The sequence below is a fragment of the Pongo abelii genome, chromosome 7, assembly GCF_028885655.2.
Source record: "Pongo abelii isolate AG06213 chromosome 7, NHGRI_mPonAbe1-v2.0_pri, whole genome shotgun sequence".
In the NCBI taxonomy this organism is placed as follows: domain Eukaryota; kingdom Metazoa; phylum Chordata; class Mammalia; order Primates; family Hominidae; genus Pongo; species Pongo abelii.
This window is the reverse complement of record NC_071992.2, coordinates 44480636-44503946: the sequence shown is the minus strand read 5'-3', so window position 1 is coordinate 44503946 and position 23311 is coordinate 44480636. Positions and strand designations below refer to the sequence as shown.

Below are 23311 nucleotides of genomic sequence, written 5' to 3'. Positions count from 1 at the left end.
AATTTTAGAAAAGAAAAAAGTTGGAGGATTCGTATTAACCTGACTTCACGACTTGTTATGAAGCCACAAGGCACTGTGGAATTAGGGAAGACAGAGACACATAGATTAATGGAACAAGAATAGAGTCTAGAAATAGACCCACACTAATGTGGCAAATCGATTTTAAACAAAGGTACAGAAACAGTTCAATGGAGAAAGGACAGTCTTTCAACAAATGGTTTTGGAACACTTGACATCCATATGCCAAAATAAGAACCTTAACCTAAGCCTTATTTTAAAACTTAACTTAAAATGCATCATAGATCTAAATATAAAATTTAAAAAACAATAAGACTTCTAGAAAAAAAAATATAAGGGAAAACTTTTGTGACCTTGGGTTGAGAAAAGAGTTTTTAGATATGACACCAAAAACATGTTCTATAAAAGAACAAGTTGGGCCAGGCATGGTGGCTCACGCCTGTAATCCCAGAACTTTGGGAGGCCGAGGCAAGCAGATCACCTGAGGTCAGGAGTTTGAGACCAGCCTGGTCAACATGGAGAAACCCTGTTTCTATTAAAAATACAAAATTAGCCAAGTGTGGTGGCTCATGCCTGTAATCCCAGCTACTTGGGAGGCTGAGGCAGGAGAATTGCTTGAACCTGGGAGGTGGAGGTTGCGGTGAGCCGAGATTGTGCCATTGCACTCCACCTTGGGCAACAAGAGCAAAACTCCATCTCAAAAAAAAAAAAAAAAAAAAAAAGGACAACTTGATAAATTGTACTTCATCAAAATTTGAAACTATTGCTCTGTGAGAAGCACCGGGAACAGAATGGGAAAAAATGTTTGCAAATCCCATAACTACAAAGGACTTGTATTCAAAAAATAAAAATAAATTTTAGAAAACAAATAACTCAATTAAAAAATGAGCAAAATAGGCCAGGCGCAGTGGCACATGACTATAATCCCAGCAGTTTGGGAGGCCGAGGTGGGTGGATCACAAGGTCAGGAGATTGAGACCGTCTTGGCCAACATGGTGAAACCCCGTCTCTACTAAAAATACAAAAATTAGCTGGGCATGGTGGCACATGCTTGTAATCCCAGCTACTCAGGAGGCTGAGGCAGGAGAATCGCTTGAACCATGGAGTCAGAGGTTGCAGTGAGCCGAGAACGCGCCACAGCACTCCAGCCTGGTGACAGAGTAAGACTCTTTCTCAAAAAACAAACAAACAAAAACAAAATAGGCCGGGCACAGTGGCTCATGCCTGTAATCCCAGCACTTTGGGAGGCCGAGGTGGGCGGATCACGAGGTCAGGATTTCGAGACAAGCCTGGCCAACATGGTGAAACCCCATCTCTACCAAATATACAAAATCAGTCAGGTAAGGTGGTGGGCGCCTCTAATCCCAGCTACTCAGGAGGCTGAGGCAGGGGAATCACTTGAACCTGGGAGGCGGAAGTTGCAGTGAGCGGAGATCACGCTAGTGCACTCCAGCGCACTCTAGCCTGGGCAAAAAGAGTGAAACTCTATCTCAAAAAAGAGCAAAATATTTGAATAGACACTTCACCAAAGAAGATAGATGGGGCCAGACACGGTGGCTCACGTCTGTAATCCCAACACTTTGGGAGGCTGAGGCGAGCAGTTCACGAGGTCAAGAAATCAAGACCATCCTGGCCAACATGGTGAAACCCCATCTCTACTAAAAATACAAAAATTAGCTGGGCGTGGTGGCGCGCACCTGTAGTCCCAGCTACTCGGGCGGCTGAGGCAGGAGAATCGCTTGAACGCGTGAGGCGGAGGTTGCAGTGAGCTGAGATAGCACCACTGCACTCCAGCCTGGGCGACAGAGTGAGGCTCCGTCTCAAAAATAAATAAATAAATAAATAAATAATGAAAAATACTGACAGTACTAAATGTTGTCAGTATTTAGAAGAATGAAGAGCAACTGGAACCTCGTACATTGCTGGTGGGAATGTCAAATGGTACAGGGAAACTGTTTGGCAGCTTCTTATATGGCTAACACTTGCCATAAATATACTCTTAACCACTCCTAGATATTTCCCTAGAAAAATGAAAACTTAAATTCACACAGAAATCTGCACATGAATGTTTATAGCACCTTTATATGCAATCTCCAAAAACCCACATTATCCACAGAATAAATAAACTGTGGTGCCTTTGTGCATTTAAATACTACTCAGCAATTAAAAGGAACAAATTATTGATCCATGTAACAACGTGGATGGATTTCAAAGGCATTCTGCTGAGTCGAAAGAGCCAGTCTCAAAAATCGCATATCTTATTATTTTATTTATGTGACTTTCTGAAAAAGGCAATTTTTCAGAAATTGAAATTTCTGATTCTGAGGTTAGTTTAAGAAAACAGAAGGCCAGCCTGGGTGGCTATAGATTTACAGAACATTGGCGCTGGAGGGAACTGTGGTATTCAAATCTAACCCTTTTTTGGTTGTTGTTTTTGGGTATGATAATTCCGGCCCTAAATTTCCATCTTTTCCTCAATTGCTGAATTTTCTGGCTAGAGTTTTCCAGGTAATTAATTGAACTTTCTTTTCTTTTCTTTCTTTCTTTTTTTTTTTTTTTTTTTTTTTTGAGACAGAGTCTCACTCTGTCACCCAGGCTGGAGTGCAATGCCGGTCTTGGCTCACTGCTAATTCTGCCTCCCAGGTTTAAGAGATTCTCCTGCCTCAGCCTCCTGAGTAGCTGGAATTACAGGCGCCTGCCACCACACCCGGCTAATTTTTATATTTTTAGTAGAGACGGGGTTTCACCATATTATCCAGGTTGGTCTCAAACTCCTGACCTGGTGATCCACCTGCTTTGGCCTCCCAAAGTGCTGGGATTACAGGTGTGAGCCACCACACCTGGCCTCAACTTCGTTTTCTCTATCTAGCTATAACTTTTTTTTTTGTTTCCAAAATCAGTGCTAAAGCATAAAGATATAGATTCACTTTTTAATATTCATGTTTCAATAATAAGAACTCTCTTCCAGAATGTTCAGTATGACTTTGTTTTCTTTAGGCAAATTACAAAAAGAAGGTGCTTTATCACGAGTATCTGACGAAAGCCTCAGTAAAGTTCAGGAAGCAGAGTCCCCAGTATTTAAAGAGCTACCAGGTGCCAAGGCTAATGATGACAGCACCATCCCGCTCACGGGAGCGGCAGGGGAGACGTCGGGGACCTCGGAAGGCACTTCTGCAGGCAGCCACCCTCGGGCTGCATACGGTAAGATGTGCCTGGAGAGCTTGGGTTCCGTGGCAGCACAGAGAAGTTCCCTGGGGAGGACCAGCTGGGCCTGGCCGTGGGCAATCTGGTTTTAATGCACAAAAGGATCCTCCAGTTTTATAATTTGAGAAAACCCAGAAGCTAGGGAGGCCTCAGGAAACCATTCCGTAGTCAGCAGAGCAGGCTCACTCTTGTCCTGTGATTTCTTCCAAGAGCTGTTCATAGTCTCACCAGAGGCGCTGGGGCCACGCACTGTATGTCTGTGCTGCAGCCACTCAGCCACATATGCAGATCTCTGTGCCCCAGGAGTTACCGAATTGCTGAACGTTGGTTAACCCAGCATACTATGGAAGACGCAAAGAGAAAGCTAAATTTGTAACCAAGGAGGTGGTCCCACCACTGAATCACAGAAACCTTAGAAAATGTCCAGACTGGCCAGGTGCAGTGGCTCACGCCTATAATCCCAGCACTTTGGGAGGCTGAGGTGGATGGATCACCTGAGGTCAGGAATTCAAGACCAGCCTAACCAACATGGTGAAACCCCATCTCTACTAAAAATACAAAAATTAGCTGGGTATGGTGGTGGGTGCCTGTAATCCCTGCTACTCGGGAGGCTGAGGCAGGAGAATCACTTGAACCTGGGAGGCGGAGATTGCAGTGAGCCGAGATTGCACCATTGCACTCCAACCTGGGCAACAGAGTGAGACTCCATCTCAAAAAAGAAAAGAAAAGAAAAGAAAACATCCAGACCATTCTGTGTCCTTTAGACTCTCAATGTTTGTGGGCAGTGCCAGGGGAGCACAGTTTCACTGAAGCCTGCCCCGGTGACTGCCACCTCTGCAAGGTGGGTTCTGGCACCTGCCTGCCACAGGTGCAGTCTCAGATGTGGCCCAGAGAAAGCAAATTCATTTTGCCTGACTCATCTTAGATACTGCCTTTGACATTCATGACTGACCTTTTAAGATGCACCTAAAAAATTAGCCTGGATGATGGTGCACACCTGTAGTCCCAGATGCTTGGGAGGCTCAGGCAGGAGAATGACTTGAGCCCAGGAGTTGGAGTGAGCTATGATTGCACCACTGCACTCCAGCCTGGGTGACAGAGCTGAGACCCTGTCTCTAAAAATAAAACCAAAACAGAGGCACCTGGAATATCTACCTCACATGAAGTGGGTTTTGTCTCATGTATGAAGTTTCTCTAAGATGAGTTTCTTAAAAAGATTCTCCTTGTGTTGGTTTCTAGAAACAGAAAAAATGTGCCAAGTGCCATAGTAATTTCTGGAAGACACTTTTTAGCAGAACTTAAGATGTTTTGAAAATACCACATTATTAGTTTTACCCTTTTGTTGTATGTTTCCACGTGTGTGTGTTTTTTTTTTTGTTTTTTTTTTTTTTTTTAGTGGTAACCATATTACATGTCCTTTATGGCCAACTTAGAAGAGAAAGTGTATGTTACTAAGTCGTCCCCAGCCTTCTGGAGATAAGTGCCATGAAATAGTAGGGAGTGTTTCCTTCGCTTATATTCGAAAGGCTCGGGCTGGGCAGGTTGGCTCACACCTGTAGTCCAAGCACTTTAGAAGGCCAAGGTGGGTGGATCATGAGGTTAGGAGCTTGAGACTATCCTGGCCAACATGGTGAAACCCAGTCTCTACTAAAAATACAAAAAAGTTAGCTGGGCATGGTGTCACGCTTGTAGTCCCAGCTACTCAGGAGGCTGAGGGAGGAGAATCGCTTGAACCCGGGAGGCAAAGGTTGCAGTGAGCCGAGATTGCGCCATTGTACTCCACCCGGAGGACAGAGCAAGGCTCCGTCTCAAAAAAAAAAAGACTGGAAAATGAGACCTTCTCTAACCCTTTTCAGGAAGAGCACTGTCCATGACCCATGGCTCTGTGAAATCGCCCATCTCCAACGGCACCTTTGGCTTCGACGGCCACACCAGGAGTGACGGTCATGTGTACCACACCGTGCACAAAGACTCGGGGCTCTACAAAGACCTGCTGCACAAAATCCACATTGACAGGGGCCCCGAGGAGAAGCCGGCCCAGGAAAGCAACTACCGGCTGCTGCGCCGAAACAACAGTTACACCTGCTACACCGCAGCCATCTGTGGGCTGCCAGTGCACTCCACCTTCCGAGCCGCGGACTCATCGGCCCCAGAGGACAGTGAGAAGCTGGTGGGTGACACCGTGTCCTACTCCAAGAAGAGGCTGCGCTACGACAGCTACTCGAGCTACTGTAACGCGGTGGCAGAGGCGGAGATCGAGGCGGAGGAGGGCGGAGTGGAGATGAAGCTGGCGTCGGAGCTGGCCGACCCTGACCAGCCACGAGAGGACCCTGCAGAGGAGGAGAAGGAGGAGAAGGACGTGCCCGAGGTTCACCTCCTGTTCCATTTCCTGCAGGTCCTCACTGCCTGTTTCGGGTCCTTTGCTCACGGCGGCAATGACGTGAGGTGGGTGCTTTCATTCATTCATTCAACAAGGGTCCTTGAGGCTCCGCCAGGGGCCAGCGCTGTGCGGGTGCCGGGATCCAGCAGTGAACGGCACCGATGGAAGCCTCTGCCAGGGACAGAGGTGCGCAGGCGGTGGACAGACCCATAAGTCAGCATTGCGTGCGGGACAGCGAACAGTGTTAACAGGAAAGTAAGGTAGATAGACACAGGGCAGGAGCTGCCAGGATGGCAGTGCGACCTGGGCTGCCCAGGGAAGGGCTGGCCGGTGACGGAGGTGCAGGGGCGGCCACGTGGCGTCAGCAGGACAGCAGGTGCAGTCTTGAGGCGGGCACGCACCTGTGTTCTCCAGGACAAGCTAGGAGGTCGCCGGTCTGCAGGTCGTGGATGCAGAGCACGTGGCCGATGGACACAGGAAGGAAGGCCTCACCTCGAGAGGGGAGCCGTGGAGCTGTGAGCAGGGGCCGCACAGGGCACATTTGACAGGGGCCACACAGGGCACGTTTGACAGGGGCACTGGCTTTGGACGACGGCCTGGATGTGGATGTGAGAGAAGAAGGAAAAAGGCAGCTGCCAAGATCGGAGCCGTGGCCTTGGCAAAGGCAAGAGTGGAGCTGCCGTCTGTTAGGGATGACGGAGGCCCTGGATGCAGCCAGGGCGCGATGCTGCTATTCAGGCTGAGCAGGCAGCGGCTGTGTACGCCCGAGTTCAGGACAGGCCAGGCTGGGTGCAGAGCAGGTAACGTGGGTGGAGGAGCGCTGGGGCAGCGAGGCAGGCAGGCGGGAGGCAGAGCGCACCGACCGAGGAAACAGCCAGAAGGTATGCTGAACCAGGACGCTAGGAGAACTTCCTAGGAGGTGATTTAATTTTAATTTTTTTTTTAAGGCGGAGTCTCACTCTGTTCCCCAGGCTGGAGCAGTGGCACGATCTCAGCTCACTGCAACCTCCTCCTCCCAAGTTCAAGTGATTCTCTTGTCTCAGCCTTCCCAAGCCGCTGGGATTACAGGCTCCCCCACCTGGCCCGGCTAATTTTTCTATTTCTAGTAGAGACGGAGTTTCCCATGTTGGCCAGGCTGGTCTCAAACCCCTGACCTCAGGTGATCCGCCCACCTCAGCCTCCCAAAGTGCTGGGATTACAGGTGTGAGCCACCACACCCGGCCATCCTTCAGTGACATCTTCAACCCCAGTGAGAAGGCTCCGTCCCACTCGTGGGCCCTAGTTCTCCCCGCTGCACGATGCAGCCACTGGAGCTGCCGCCCGAGCCTGCAGGTCATTCCACATGGTAATGTCGCAGGCATCCTGCAAATGAGTGTGTAGGGACCGGCGGATGTGACCTTCCAACCTTGACCCCACCCACCCCACCTGCCCCACCCCATGCCCAGGCCTGGTGTGTAGGAAGCAGGGCGGCCTCCTGGGGCGCAAGAGCCCCAAGTTTGGGTCTCTGCTGTCGTCTTCCAGCTGTGTAACCCCTAGACAAGGCATGTGTTTTTCCGAAGTCTCCGTTTCCCAATCTGTAAAATGGGGGAAAACGAGTCCCAGCCTCCCGGGCTTCCCCTGTGGAGCATGCGCAGGATGATGCTCCCTGCTCGCTCGGTTTCTGTCAGTTTCTGCTCATGCCATCACGGTCATGGTGAGCCCACTGACGTTTCAGGGGACTGTGCCGTTGTCGTCTTCTGTCACAGTCAGTGACTCCCCATGGGCTACGCACACCGCCTCCCCACGTGCAGCTGCATCTCTGCTCTTCATGAAAGAAGTCTCGCTGCAGACGAACCTGGGCATCTTATGTTCTGCTCAGCATCACATGGGCGTCTCTGTGGTATTTTATTTGGTATTTTCTTGGAGACAGCATGCTCTGTCCTATGTTAGTAACTTTTTGTCTGCCCCCACACCGTCCCACTTCCTCCTCCTCATCAAGTATTCTTTACGGAAGGCCTGGTAGTGGCAGAGCACTAGGAACTGGGTCCTCATCCATTAGAAGTTTAAACGCCAGTTAGGGAGATGAGAAAAACATATCCATGGAAAAGTAACACACTGTCTCACATTCACACACTCAGATGCACACACACATGCACACACACTCACATGTGCACTCACGCACACTCACACATGGACTCACGCACATTCACACACATACACACACACACCGTGTTTCATTTCAAAGGAAGCATCTAGGCAGTAGCTGCTTGGGGTGACTGTAGAATTGCGAGCAGTTGCTTGCAGCGTGGGGACTATTCTGGGGCTTTGAAGCAGGAGGGCGTCTGGTGAAAGCACCGTTCTAGAAGTCATCTGAGTGAGAAGAGGCGTCCATGCCTTCAGCACGAGGTTGAGCCCCGAGGCCTCAGCACTGAGCTGCCATGGCCTATCCCACCCCGTCTCTAACATCCCTCTGAGCCAGGGGCGGGTGTCTCTCAGAGATGGGATCTGATGCTCAGGGCCACACAGTGAGACCAAAGCCAAATTGGAATCCAGTTTCGGTGACTCAGTGACACCCAGTCTACACAGCTGGCTGGGGGAGGAGACAAGAGCTTGCAGTGAGCTGGGACCATGCCACTGCACTCCAGCCTGGGCGACAGACTGAGACTCTGTCTCAAAAAAAAAATAATCCATTTAATAGGCCGGGTGCGGTGGCTAACGCCTATAATCTCAACACTTCGGGAGGCCAAGGCGGGTGGATCACCTGAGGTCAGGCGTTCAAGACCAGCCTGGACTACATGGTGAAACCCCACCTCTACTAAAAATACAAAAATTAGCTGGGCCCGGTGGTGGGTACTTGTGGTCCCAGCTACTCAGGAAGCTGAGGCACGAGAATCACTTGAACCCAGAAGGCAGAGGTTGCGGTGAGCCGAGATTGCACCACTGCACTCCAGCCTGGGCAACAGGGAGACTATCTCAAAAATAATAATAATAAATTGCACACCTATTAGGATGGCTACCACTTTAAAAAAAAAGTAACAAGTGTTGTCAAGGATCTAAAGAAATTGTAACCCTGTGCACTGTTAGTGGGGGTGTAAAATGGTGTAACCACTATGGAAAACAGGATGGAGGCTCCTCAAAAAATTAAACAGACCTCCCCTATGACCTAGCATTCCTGCTTCCGGGTATACATACAGAAGAATTGAAAGCAGAGTCTCAAAGAGGTATTTGTACCACATGTTCAAAGCACTGTCGTTTGCAATAGGCAAGAGGGGAGAGTAACCCAGATGTCCACTGACGGGTGAATGGAAACAAATTATGTGTGTGCATACAGTGAAATATTATTTAGCCTTAAAAAAGAAGGAAGTCCTGTCACCTGCTGTAACATGGATGAACCTGGAGGTTCATTAGGCTAAGTGAAATAAACCATCACAGAAAAATAAATACTACTCACGCCTGTAATCCCAGCACTTTGGGAGGCTGACGCGGGCGGATCATGAGGTCAGGAGATCGAGATCATCCTGACTAACACAGTGAAACCCCATCTGTACTAAAAATACAAAAAATTAGCCAGGCATGGTGGCACATGCCTGTAGTCCCAGCTACTCAGGAGGCTGAGGCAGGAGAATCGCTTGAACCCGGGAGGCAGATATTGCACTGAGCCGAGATCACGTCACTGCACCCCAGCCTGGGCGACCAAGCAAGACTCCGTCTCAAAAAAAAGATAAATACTCTATGATTCCACTTCTATGAGCTGTCTACAGCAGTCAAATTCCTAGAACTAGAAAGTAGGATGGTGGTTGCCATTAGCTATGGGGAGGGGCAGTGGGAATTTGTTTAAAGAGTGCAGAGTTTCACATTTGCAAGATGAACAAGTTCTGGAGATCTGTTTCACAACAATGTAAACATACTTAACACTGCTGAACTATAAGAATGATTACGATGGTAGATTTTATGTTATGCTTTCTACTAAAATTTAAAAAAAATCATTTTGACCATGAATAGATTATATAGGTGAACCTCAAATACACCAAGTTGAGCTATGCTCAAGAGAAAAGTCACCATGTGCAGGAATACCTGGGAGACACTGTGGGTTCCGTTCCAGACCACTACAATAAAACAAGTTTCACAATACCTATGAAGTTTTTGGTGTCCCAGTACATAGAAAAGTTACGTTTCTGTAATAGTATACCGTAGTCTATTAAATGTGTCTAAAAAACAATGTACATACCTTAATTTGAAAATACTTTATTGCTAAAAACTAATGCTAGCAACCCTGTGAACATTCAGCAAATCATTATTTTGCTGATGGGGGGTCTGGGCCTTGATGTTGATGTCTGCTGACTTATCAGGGTGGTGGTGATTAAAGGTTAGGGTGGCTGTGGCCATTTCTTAAATTAAGACAACAATGAAATTTGCCGCATCAATTAACTCTTCCTTTCACAAAAGATTTCTTTGTAACATGTAATGCAGTTTGATAACTTTTTACCCACCGTAGAATTTCTTTCAAAATTGGAGTCAATCCCCTCACACCCAGCCTCTGCTCTGACAACTGAGTTTGTGAAATATTCTAAATCCTTTGTTGTCATCTCAACAATGTTCACAACATCTTCACCAGGAGTAGATTTCATCTCAGGAAAGTTTCTTTGCTCGTCCAAAAGAAGCACCTCCTCATCTGTTCAAGTTCTGTCATGAGATTGCAGCAGTTCAATCACATCGCCAGGCTCCACTTCTAGTTCTCTTGCTATTTCCACCACATCTGCAGTGGCTTCCTTCATTTAAGTTTTGAATCCCTCATAGTCATCCATGAGAGTTGGAATCAACTTCTTCCAAACTCCTGTTAATGTCGGTATTTGCACTTCCTCCCATGAATCGTGAATGTTCTAATGGCATCTAGAATGGGGGATCCTTTCCAGAAGGTTTCAATGGACTCCCTAGACCCATCAGAGGAATCACTATCTATGGCAGCTCTAGCCCTACAAAGTGTATTTCTTAAGTATAAGACTTGAAAGTCAAATTGCTCTTTGATCCATGGGCTGCAGAATGGATGCTGTGTTTGCAGACAGGAAAGCAACATTCATCTCCTTGCATATCTCCATCAGAGCTCTCTGGTGACCAAGTGCATTGTCAATGAGTGGTAATATTTTGAAATATTAATATTTTTTTCTGAGCAGTAGGTCTCAACAGCGGGCTTAAAATATTCAGTAAAGCATGCTGTAAACAGGTGTGCTTTGTTGTTCCATTTCTAGAGCACAGGCAGAGTAGATTTAGCATCATTCCTAAGAGCAATAGGAGTTCTGGAATAGTAAGTGAACATTGGCTTCAACTAAAGTTACCAGCTGCATTAGCCTCTGAGAAGAGAGTCAGCCTGTCCTTTGAAGCTTTGAAGCCAGGCATTGCCTTCTCTCTGGCTGTGGAAGTCCTAGCTGGCATCTTCTTCCAATAGAAGACTGTTCTTCTACATTGAAAATCTATTGTTAGTGTAGCCACCTTCATCAGTGATCTTAGCTGGATCTTCTGGAGAACTCGCTGCAGCTTCTCCGTCAGCACTTGCTGCTTCACCTTGCACTTTTATGCTATGAGGATGGCTTCTTTCCTTAAACCTCCAGAACCAACCTCTGCTAGCTTCCAGCTTTTCTTTAGCTTCCTGACTTCTCTCAGCCTTCACAGAATTGAAGAGAACTAGGGCCTTGCTCTGGATTAGGCTTTGACTTAAGGGAATGTTGTGGCTGGTTTGATCTTCTATCCAGACCACTCAAACTGTCTCCGTATCAGCACCAAGGCTGTTTTGCTTTCTTATTATTCATGTGTTCATTGGAGTAGCACTTTAAATTTCCTTCAAGAAGCTTTCCCTTTGCATTCACAGCTTGGCTAACTGTTTGGCCCAAGAGGCCTAGTTTTTGGCCTGTCTCTGATTTTGACATGCCTTCCTCACTAAGCTTAATCATTTCTAGTTTTTGATTTAAACTGAGAGACATTGCAACTCTTCCTTTCAGTTGAACACTTAGAGGGCACTGTAGGGCAATTTACTGGCTTAATTTCAATATAGCAATATCTCAGGAAATAGGCCAGAGGAGAGGGAGAGAGACAAGGGAGTGGCCGGTCAGTGGAGCAGGGAGAACACACACAGCATTTTTCAGTGAAGCTCACCATCTCATATGGGAACAGTTCATGGCACCCCAAAACAATTATAATAGTAACATAAAAGATCACTGATCACAGATCACCGTAACAGATATGATAATAATGAAAAATTCAGGAATACTGTGAGAATTACCAAAATGTGATACAGAGACATGACGTGAGCACATACTGCTGGAAAATCACGCCAGCGGACTTGCTTGGTGTGGGGGTGCCACAAACCTCAAATTCATAGAAAACGTAGTATCTGAAGGCCAGGTGCAGTGGCTGACGCCTGTAATCCCAACACTTTGGGAGGCCAAGGTGGGCAGATCACAAGGTCAGGGGTTCGAGACCAGCCTGGCCAACATGGTGAAACCCCATCTCTACTAAAAATACAAAAATTAACTGGGTGTGGTGGCCCGCGGCTGTAGTCTCAATTACTTGGGAGGCTGAGGCAGGAAAATCGCTTGAACCGGGGAGGTGGAGGTTGCAGTGAGCCAAGATCACACCACTGCACTCAAGCCTGGGCAACAGAGCAAGACTCCGTCTCAAAAAAAAAGAAAGAAAAGACATCATATCTGTGGAGTGTGATAAAGTGAAGCACAATAAAACAAAGTCACCTGTGTCATGTACAGTGCCGCTTGCATATATAGTTAATCTTTTCTCTTTTTATTTTTCCCAGTAATGCCATCGGTCCCCTGGTAGCCTTGTGGCTGATTTACAAACAAGGCGGGGTAATGCAAGAAGCAGCTACACCCGTCTGGCTGCTGTTTTATGGAGGAGTTGGAATCTGCACAGGCCTCTGGGTCTGGGGGAGAAGAGTGATCCAGACCATGGGGAAGGACCTCACTCCCATCACGCCATCCAGGTAAGCCTGGGCTGGTGGACAGGCAGGGCAGGTCTTGTCATTCGAGGCCTGGGTAGAGCTTCCTGGCTGTGTCTGAACGGCCTGCTCAGCACCGGCAGTCGGCAGGGAGGAGGAGACAGTGGGCAAGAATGGCCCCACCTAGCATGCCACCTATCCTTGCCCGCCCTCACTGTGCCCGGCCCCCAGCCACAGGGTCCCTGAGATGAGGAGCGGGAAGGGCAGACGAGCAAGGGTAGTGGTGCGGAGCAGGCAGGGAAGAGAGGAGAAGCTCACCCTCAGCCAGCACAGGGGCCAAAGGCAGCTGGGCAGGGAAGGCACAGACTTAAACAGGCCCCTGGGCTGGCCTTTCCTGAAAGTTCTCTGGCCACCCCAGCTCTCAGCAACCACCCTGCTGGGGTTACTTTCCTCTTGCTCTGCCAGACAGGATGGCGCCCCCTGCCATTGTGGGTGAGCTCTGGAGGCTTTAAATGTGGTCTCTCAACCGCATAGCCTTCAGCTGCATCAGGGGTTAAAGGAACTTCCAGAACTTTCAGAACATGACCAAAATTTGGAGCCACCTGTGGTAGGAAATCTCTGTCTTTTTAAAACATGTGGGAGGTTTCCTTTTCCTACAGGCTCTGGGAGTTTCAGGAAGTGATCCAAAGGCAGCTGGGGTGGGGAGGACCAGAACCCAGGTTTCATCACGCAGCTCTGCCCCGCATCTGCAGAGAAAGCTAAAATAGCTCCAGTGAGCCTCCTGACTTAAAATTTCTAGTTTTAAGTTCTCACTTGAAATTCATTTCAAAAAAAGATAGTTTAGAAGATTGATTTGAAGAAAAATTCGTAATCCGAGAAAAATACACTCTTTTGTAATTAGTGCACATTTTTTAAATGAGAGCATAGTTTTTCCTTTGCGTTTTAGAAATGACTGATTTACTATCTTATTGCACAGCAGGAATGTCTGGCCCAGTTACTGCAGTGTGTGGTCTTTGATGTATCAGAAGGCCAGGCTGCTGAGGGCCCATGCACAGGAAAATGCAGCCTTGGTGGGAATCGCTGTTGTTGAGCAGCGGCCTCTTGTTCTGTTAAAATTGATCTTGCCCAGTCAGCAGTTGGCAGTCACCCCAGAGAATGTTCTGGCGAGCCTCTAGCACCCACAGGGTGTCAGGGAGGCTGATACAGAGGACACCCGTGACGTGTCTCATGCTCCCCTCGCAGCGGCTTCACAATCGAGCTGGCCTCAGCCTTCACGGTGGTGATCGCCTCCAACATCGGGCTTCCAGTCAGCACCACGCACTGTAAGGTAGGCCCCTGCTAGCTGGGAGCCCTTCCCCAGGCCGCTGGGACGGGTCTAGGGCCACTGGAGCGCATGCAAGGGAAGCTGTAGGGCTCTGTAGATGGTTGTGCAAAATGCAGCTCCAGGTTCTCCGGGTCTCTGGGACCTTGTATTCCTCCATCTACCCCCTCCACCGTCCTCCTCTCGGCAGGATGACACTATCTCTCGTTCAGACCTGGCTTTTCCAAGGCAGAATGCCAGGGCTGGCCTGCCTGGGAATGGCCTGCCTGGGACTGGTCTGCTATCTTCCCACTGTTTCCACGGTGGAGTTTGATTGGCGTCCTGTGTGCGATGAGCATACCTGTGGGCTCACTTGGGAGCCTGCCACTTGGTCCAGCCATTGAGGGGACTGGGGGTTGACAGTGTTAGAAATTAACAAAAATCATCTCTGTGGAATTGTAGGACACGGTTGTTTCTGGTTTTGTTCCTTATATGGTGTTTAAAGTGACTATATTGCCATAAATTCCCCACGAGGGGTAACTGCTGATACTGACCACTGCGGAGTGCTCTGAAACCTGCAGCTGGATGAGAGAGGGCTCCTGGTCATGGTGTGGAAAGTTGGAGCTGCAGGGAGGAGCCCTGAAGACCAGTGAAGAGGAAATGGGCTCCGGGAGTTTCAGGGAGTGATCCACAGGTGGCCAGGGTGGGGAGGACCAGAGCCCCGGTCTTATCACCCAACACTGCCCAGTATCTGCAGATACTTCTAAAATAGCTCAGGTGAGCCTCTGTATTCAGACAAACTCACCAGTCTCAACAAAGCGAAAGTCACTTTGAGATTTTTCCTAGGTTCATTCATTTGTATTATTCAAGAAAAACTAATTGGTGTTTGCTGCTTGGGGGCAGAGCTCTCGGCACCAGGAGGAATATATGAGCCCTCATAACAGACCCAGCCGCCCACGTTTGTATTTACTCACAATTTTAAGATTCCAGCCAGTATGTTTAAAAGAAAACTCCAAGCAAAGGAGTGGCTTCATGCTTCAAACACCCAGGTCAGGTAGCCCTCACAAGAGTATCTGGAGTGGCCCAGCAGCGTGTTTCAAAGCTGGGGCTCTGCGCATGAAGAATCAGCCGCAGTGGAAAGAGTTTGTTTTTTCCTTTTTTGCTACCATATACAGAAATACTTCAATTTCCACAAAGTTTCTGTATACAAATCCCCCCACTTACTGATCATCAGGAGAGTGCTGGGTACCGTGCTCAACACCACACACATGGCGCACCGTTCCCTCTCCACAGCAAGCCTGTGGGGGTGGAGCTGTCACTCCCAGTCCACAGGTGAGGAGACTGGGTTCCCTCAGAGCTGAGCCGCTTCCCACGTACACACGGCCACATGTAATAGATCCAGGATTCAGATCTTCGCCTCAGGCCACACACCTTCTCGTTCAGGTCCCCATCAGCACCATCATGGTGCCCGACCATGGCCAAGGTGCCTGGGGCAAGCACTCCACTGGCGGTTTCCCCAAGAACCTTCCCCAGCTTCATAGATGAGGAAACTGAGGCAGAGGAAAGTTAAGTAACGTGCCCGAGATTACACCGCCAGGGAGCAGCCCAGCCGAGGTGCCCACATGGAGGGCATGGCCAGCATCCTCCTCCCCGGCTCCGTCTGGCAAGCATGGGGGAGGAAGGCAGGAAGAGGTGCAGGTGCGCCCGCCACCCATTCGTTGTGAGTTTCCTAATGTGAGTTATTTAAAACTTACCAGAGAAGCACACATTCACTGAAATATTTCAAACAATACAAGACTATAAGGAATGAAAAGTGACATCTTCCCCGGACTCCACGTCACTTCCATTCACTGTGGTGTGTGGAGCGTGGAGGAGACGCGTGTTGCTAAATACATTCTTTTCCAAGGACACGGGCTTGTGACTTTTCTATAGGCATCAGTTGTCTTTTGGAATGCTTTTAAACAGATGTAATGCCATCTTTTTAATGATTAACCTACACTTAAGCAAGACTGCTGAAGGCAGACTCCTACATCAGTTGAAATAGCTTTTTTTGTTTTGTTTTGTTTTTTTGAGATGGAGTCTCACTCTCATCCAGGCTGGAGTGTGGTGGCATGGTCCCAGCTCACCGCAGCCTCTGCCTCCTGAGTTCAAGCAGTTCTCCTGCCTCAGCCTCCGGGTAGCTGAGATTACAGGCATGCGCCACCACACCCGGCTAATTTTTGTATTTTTAGTAGAGATGTGGCTTCACCATGTTGGCAAGGCTGGTCTCGAACTCCTGACCTCAGGTGATCTGCCTGCCTCGGCCTCCCAAAGTGCTGGGATTACAGGCGTGAGCCACCGCACCTGGCCTGAAAGCGCTTTTGAAAAACCAGCACAGGTTTGGTTCTTCCAGGTTGGTGCTACTTAGCTAACTGTATGAGCAGTCTAATCCATTTGGATGTATACTGTATACAGTGTTGGAACGGACAGTACTGATTTTGCTAATAACACTAAACTCTAGAATACAGTTTATAGGAATAGATGAAAAGTATAAAATGCTTATTTAAAAAGCCAAACTTGAATTATCTATATGTGTGGTTTCCCCAATACTGTATTGATATATATACTATAATGATGTGTGACTAAGAGACTTACATCCAGTTTGTACAGGACCTTAGTGAACAGATGTATATGTTATCATTATCCTAAAATACCTGTAGAAAGCACATGATAAGGTTTTTTTTTTTTTGAGATGGAGTCTCGCTCTGTCACCCAGGCCGGAGTGCAGTGGCGCGATCTCGGCTCACTGCAAGCTCTGCCTCCTGGGTTCATGCCATTCTCCTGCCTCAGCCTCCTGAGTAGCTGGGACTGCAGGCGCCCGCCACCATGCTTTTTTATATTTTTAGTAGAGATGGGGTTTCACCGTGTTAGCCAGGATGGTCTCGATCTCCTGACCTCGTGATCCGCCCGCCTCAGCCTCCCAAAGTGCTGGGATTACAGACATGAGCCACCACGCCCAGCCAGTTTTGTTTCCTTTGAGCTGGTAATGAGTAGTATTAGGATAGCTTGTTGGCACTTAAAGCAGGTCTCCCTGAATGGGACTGCAGCGGGGTGCCATCTGTAAAATAGACAAGACAGATCACAACTTGGATTTGAGTCAGTTTGTCCGATATCATTGATCGTGGTCTTCTGGACAAAGCCCAGAGCTATTCCCTGTGAGCACTAAGGACAGAGTCTCAGCTCTCAGGAACTTGCAGTGTAGTTGGAGAGCAGATGGCTCTCATCAGAGTCCAAATAATAGAAGTGCTGAGAAGAGTTCACAGTTGTCATTACCCCATAACACTTATTCTCTCATATCACATATTTCCCCTGCACACAACAGTCCCCAAATGGCAAATGTGGGATGAACTATGAGAGCCGTGGGATGGCGTGAAGAATGGGGCCCTCTGTGAGTGAGGCTGTGAATCTGGAAACATTCAAAGGGTATTGATGTCCACATAGAGTCATAGTTGAATTGCATCAGTTTTCAGGATAATTGTCCTGTGTTTGATTTTTAAGTTTCTTGCTTAGAGCCATCTAATAGAAAGTAGGGAAAAGTTGGGGACTTGGCAGGAAATAAGATGGAAAGTATTGTTTAAAATGAGTTTTTTAATGTATCTAGGTAGATGTTATTGATTTATGCTTCCTTCTAAGTGTACATGGCTAAGTGCATAGATTTGTTTTATTTTGTTTTGCTTTGTTTGAGACAGAGTCTTGCTTTGTTGCCCAGGCTGGAGTGCAGTGGCTTGATCTTGGCTCACTGCGACCTCCGCCTCCTGGGTTCAAGCAGTTTTCCTGCCTCAGCCTCCTGAGTAGCTGAGATTATAGGCATGCACCACCACGCTTGGCTAATTTTTGTATTGTTAGTAGAAATGGGGTTTCTCCATGTTAACCAGGCTGGTCTTGAACTCCTGACCTCAAGTGGTCCGCCTGCCTCAGCCTCCCAAAGTGCTGGAATTACAGGCATCCACTGCGCCCGGCCTAAGTGCATAGTTTAAATTTTGTCATAGCGTATTTCAAAACATTTATGAAACCATACTATATTATGTGATATATGAGCTGAATGTATAACTTGGGAAAAAACAATTAGAAAAGTCATGTTATCACATTTTATTCCAGAGGGCATATATAAGACAGTCTGTTTGATGAGTTTCACCCTCTGTATGTATTCTGGTTTTATACATTTTGTGTTTCATATCAGAGGACTCAGTTTATCAGATATTTTCCTGGAATAATACCTTTGAGTAGGATCAAAAGCCTTAATTGGCCAGGCACGGTGGCTCATGCCTGTAATCCCAGCTACTCGGGAGGCTGAGGCCAGAGAATCGCTTGAACCCGGGAGGCGGAGGTTGTGGTGAGTGGAGATTGCACCATTGCACTCCAGCCTGGGCAACAAGAGCAAAACTACCTCCCCGCACCCCCCAAAAAAAGCCTTAATTGAAGACATAGAAACCGGTTTTGAAAATAAAAGAATCCTCGGACGTTATGTTTCGGCAGTTCGTTCATCGTTCTTCCCTTCTGTGTGTTATTAGCCCTAGCAGATAACACACAGTGCCACTACTGAGCACAGTTGCTCATGTGTGTGCTCTTTAATAGGAATTTGGAAGTCATGTTCTGCAGAATGTTTTAATTCCATACTGGGTGGATTGAGATTATTCCTGTTTGTGGATCACCCACATTGTCAGTCCTCACTGATGACATAGATGATGATTCAACCACCATTTCAATTTGGAACAGCATACAGGGAACACTACTGATTTCAAATGTAGGATTATAATTTCTAATTTAGTTTCTAATTCTTGCTCTCTGGTCCCCCTTCTTCTCAACAATTTTTTGCTATAAGTACCTGATGATGGCCTTAAACTGGAAACACACTCGATTTATTAAAAGGGAAGTTAGAACACAGCAAAAAATACCCTTTTACATTCACAGAAGACATGATCAGTAGCAAAGACATAGTACTCTGGATCTTTTATGAATCAAATAACATATAACTAAATACATAAAATTGTTAAGAACTCAGAAATTACCGTCTTAGCGTATGATAAATGAAGTATAGAAAAAGTATGTGGGAATATGAAGAATTTGAACATTTATTTAGAACAGCATAATTAATAAATATGTACAAGTTTTTACCCTACTGATAATATGCCTTCCTGTCAAGCATCATGAAACATTTATAAAAATCCTAAAATCAGAAGACCATGATAAAAATCTCTATAAAATTTTAAAAACAGACCTGGCATGGTGGCTCACACCTGTAATCCCAGCACTTTGGGAGGCAGAGGTAGGAGGATCGCTTGAGCCCAGAAGTTTGAAACCAGCCTGGGCAACATAGTGAGACCCTGTCTCTATTTTATAAAAATTAAAATTTAAATTAAAAAAAAAAAGTTTAAACATAAGTTGTGCTAACCATGATCTCTAATTACAATAAAATTAAACTAGAAATGAATTATATATTGAAATAAGAATGTATCCCAATGGAGACTTTTTAATGCTTTTTTAAGGTAACAATTGAGTTAAGGAGTTTAGAAAAATACAAGGATAGCTTTCTTGGAAAATAATAAAAACCAAATGTGTGTGTCTGTGGGTGGATACAAATAGCAAAACCTGTGGCAACCAAGTTATGCTAAGATGAAAATTCATATCTTTAAATGGTTTAATTGATCAAAGGGAAAATAAAATAACCAAGTATTAAAATTAGGATTTTGTAAAAAGTCCAGGACAGTAAGAATTGAGGAAACAGGTTGTAAGAAATATAGAAGCAAAATAAATTTAAAACAAAATAAGAAGGGGAGAGGAAAGTGGCTACTAATAAAATATCAGTTCACATCAAGGAAAAGAGGGAGACGAAGGAGGAAGACATCGTAACAGCAGAGAAGAGAATTGTTTCCATTATTAAATAAACCACACAGCTGTATGCTAAGAATTTGAAAACCCATGTGAATTATTTTCTGCAACAATATACATGACAAAGAAATATTGGCCTAAGAAGTAGACAAAAGTGCAAAATCTGACCCAGAACAATAGGATGAAATTAAGGGAGTTCTCCAAAAATAATTTTTCCCACCTAAAAAAGCAAAAAGGGGCTAGAGGTGGGGCGGGTGAGGATACTGCTGACTAGATGAATTCATTAGAATCTTTTCCATTTAAACAAAAAAAAACCCAGCTCTCACACGATCTCAACTTTCCCACAATGTAGGAGGAAAAACAAAACTAAAAAACCTCTCCCATTTGTGCTATGGCGTACACTGAATAACCCTAATACCAAACCTAATTTAAAATATCACAAACAATGAAATCTGTGTTTACTGATGAATATTGATTGTAAAAACTTTAAGCAAGATGCTGAAAAATGACATCAACAATATTTGGCTGGGCGTGGTGGCTCGTGCCTGTAATCCCAGCACTTTGGGAGGGTGAGGTGGGCAGATCATCTGAGGTCAGGAGTTCGAGACCAGCCTGGCCAACATGGCAAAAGCCCATCTCTACTACAAATGTAAAAATTAGGCAAGTGTGGTGGTGGGCGCCTGTAATCCCAGCTACTAGGGAGGCTGAGGCAGGAGAATCGCTTGAACCCAGGAGGTGGAGGTTGCAGTGAGCTGAGATCGTGCCACTGCACTCCAGCCTGGGCGACAGAGCAAGACTCCGTATCAAAACAAAAGAATACTATACAAGAACCTTTCAGCAGGACCAAACTGATCAAGATTACCAGAAAGTGGGCTCCCTTCGTGACAGCGCAGGACTGCATCACCCACCACCAGCAGGCTGTGCAGGGCTAGGCCCTTCCAGGGGCTCAAGTTGGGTATATAGGCAGCTTCAGTATAATATGCCTTAGCAATCCACTTAAAAAAAAAAAAAAAGATCTCTGTTGAGATATAAGCCAAAAAGACATTTGATGATATTCAGTATTTCTTTTTTTTTTGAGATGGAGTTTCACTCGTTACCCAGGCTGGAGTGCCATAATGGCATGATCTCGGCTCACCACAACCTCCACCTCCCGGGTTCAAGCAATTCTCCTGCCTCAGCCTCCCAAGTAGCTGGGATTACAGGTGTGTGGCACCACACCCAGCTAATTTTGTATTTTTAGTAGAGACAGGGTTTCTCCATGTTGGCCAGGCTGGTCTTGAACTCCTGACCTCAGGTGATCTGCCTGCCTCGGCCTCCCAAAGTGCTGGGATTACAGGCATGAGCCACCACACCCGGCCGATATTCAGTATTTCTAAAACACTACTAGAGTTTGTAAGAGTGACCAAGTCCAAGATAAAAATAGAAAAATCCAGCACTTGCTCACCAGCAATAGCCAATTAGAAAATGTAACGAGAGGGGAAAAAACTGCCACCATAATTGCAGCAAAAATAAAAGTTATCTCAGAATAATCCTAATAAGCACTGTGAGTGGCACCAGGCACATGGTGTGTTCCTATAGTCCCAGCTACTCAGGAGGCTGAAGGTACGAGGACAGCCTGAACCCAGGAGTTCAAGACCAGTCTAGGTAACATAGTAAGACCCCATCTCTAAATAACTAAATAAATAATTTTTAAAAAAAGAAATGTGAGTGATATATATGGAAGAGGCACAAAACTGCTCAGAGGTATAAAAAGATAATCTGAATATGAGACGTAATGTGCTATTGGATGGGAAAACCAGATGTTGTAATGAAGTCACTTCTCCCTAAATACAACCTGAACAGGATTTTACTTGGAATTTTACAAAACGAGACTAAAGAATACATTTTGGTGAAATAAATTATCAGCAGTATAAAATGATCTAACAAGGAAACTGAAAGGAGGAACTAGGCTTACCTGACGTATAATGTCATATTAAGGAAACAAAAGTCAAGAGTAAGTCCTGGGAGGAGGGGCTGGGAACTGGGTGTTAGTGTTTTATGGGGCAGTTTCCATGTGGGATGATGAAAAAGTTCTGGAGACGGATTGTGGTGATGGTTTGCAAAACAATGTGATTGTACTTAATGCCTCTAAATGGTATGCTGAAAAATTACTAAAACTGTAAGTTTTATCTTATATATATCTTACCACAATAATTTTTAAAAGTAGATACCTGGACAAGAACAGAGTAGATAGCAGTGGATGGAACCTGTTCTGTATGAGCATGTATTTCAAAAAAGGGAAAATTTAACCAGTAAGTGTTTGAAAGGTTGAATAGCTGTCAGTCTAGAAAAACAAAATTAGACCACTCTCAAAATACATGAACATAAATCTGACGGCTTAAATAATATTTTTAAAATATTCTTAAATTTAGAGTAAAATGGAATTTTATTATAGAAAAATAAAATGGAATTAAATATTTATCAAATATTCAAGCCAAGGATAAATCACAGAAGAAAATTATAGCATATTTTATTGCATGAAGTTAGAAACCTGAAAGTGAAACAAAGCAAAATACTACTAGCTTGAGAAAATGTGTATTCGATATCACAGAGTTAATATTATTCAGTGAAGCCTACACATAAATAAATAAGGAACACATTAGATTTTAGTATATAAATGGACAAAATACATGAAGAGACAATTTTTTTTTTTTTTTTTTTTTTTTTTCCGAGACGGAGTTTTACTCTGTCGCCCAGGCTGGAGTGCAGTGGTACCATCTCGGCTCACTGCAACCTCCACCTCCCCGATTCAAGTGATTCTCTTGCCTCAGCCACCCAAGTAGCTGGGACTACAGGTGTGCGCCACCACGCCCAGCTAATTTTTTGTATTTTTAGTAGAGACGGGGTTTCACCATGTTAGCCAGCATGGTCTTGATCTCCTGACCTCGTATCCGCCCGCCTTGGCCTCCCAAAGTGCTGGGATTACAGGCGTGAGCCACTGCACCCAGCCGACAATTTGTATATGTGAAAGCTAGAGAGAGTGAAATTCAGTAAATATATTTTTTTAAATTCAGCCTTAATTGTAATTAAAGATACGCAAATTAAAGCAGCAACAGTGCATCTTTTTGCCAGTTAATTAGCCAAAGAAAGAGCAACTTACATGATATCATGTGCTGATATTCACAGATTATGGATGACACTACATTAACAGCTGTTTATAAAACTATTTGTCATTATGTATTAAGGTCCTAAAACACGTTGGGAGAGGAAAGAGCTCTTCCTTGAAGTAGGACTCCATGTGAGAAATTGGAATGGAGTTTGGTAAATCACCATTTTATTTTATTTATTTTTTATTTTATTTTTTTAAGACTGAGTCTCATTCTGTTGCCCAGGCTGGGGTGCAGTATCGCGATCTTGGCTCACTGCAACCTCCACCTCCCAGGTTCAAGCAAGTAGCTGGGATTCCAGGTATGCACCACCACACCTGGCTAATTTTTTTATTTTTAGTAGAGACAGGGTTTCACCATGTTGGTCAGGCTGGTCTCCAACTCCTGACCTCAGGTGATCCACCCACCTTGGCCTCCTAAAGTGATGAGATTACAGGCATGAGCCACCACGCCCGGCCTGGTAAATCACCATT

General features: G+C 45.9%; 1 protein-coding gene across 7 annotated transcripts in view; it reads left to right on the top strand.

Annotated features, from left to right (window-relative positions):
• Positions 1–23311, top strand: part of SLC20A2 (solute carrier family 20 member 2) — a 126270-nt gene that overhangs the window by 100153 nt on the left and 2806 nt on the right. For 6 of the 7 annotated variants that reach the window (XM_009243766.4, XM_009243763.4, XM_054561526.2 and 3 more), the window contains 4 exons: positions 3016–3219; positions 5079–5667; positions 12384–12569; positions 13767–13851. In XM_009243766.4, coding sequence (XP_009242041.1) covers positions 3016–3219; positions 5079–5667; positions 12384–12569; positions 13767–13851 — 1064 coding nt within the window. The remainder of the gene's footprint in view (positions 1–3015; positions 3220–5078; positions 5668–12383; positions 12570–13766; positions 13852–23311) is intronic. The other variant, XM_054561527.2, reaches the window with a different exon arrangement.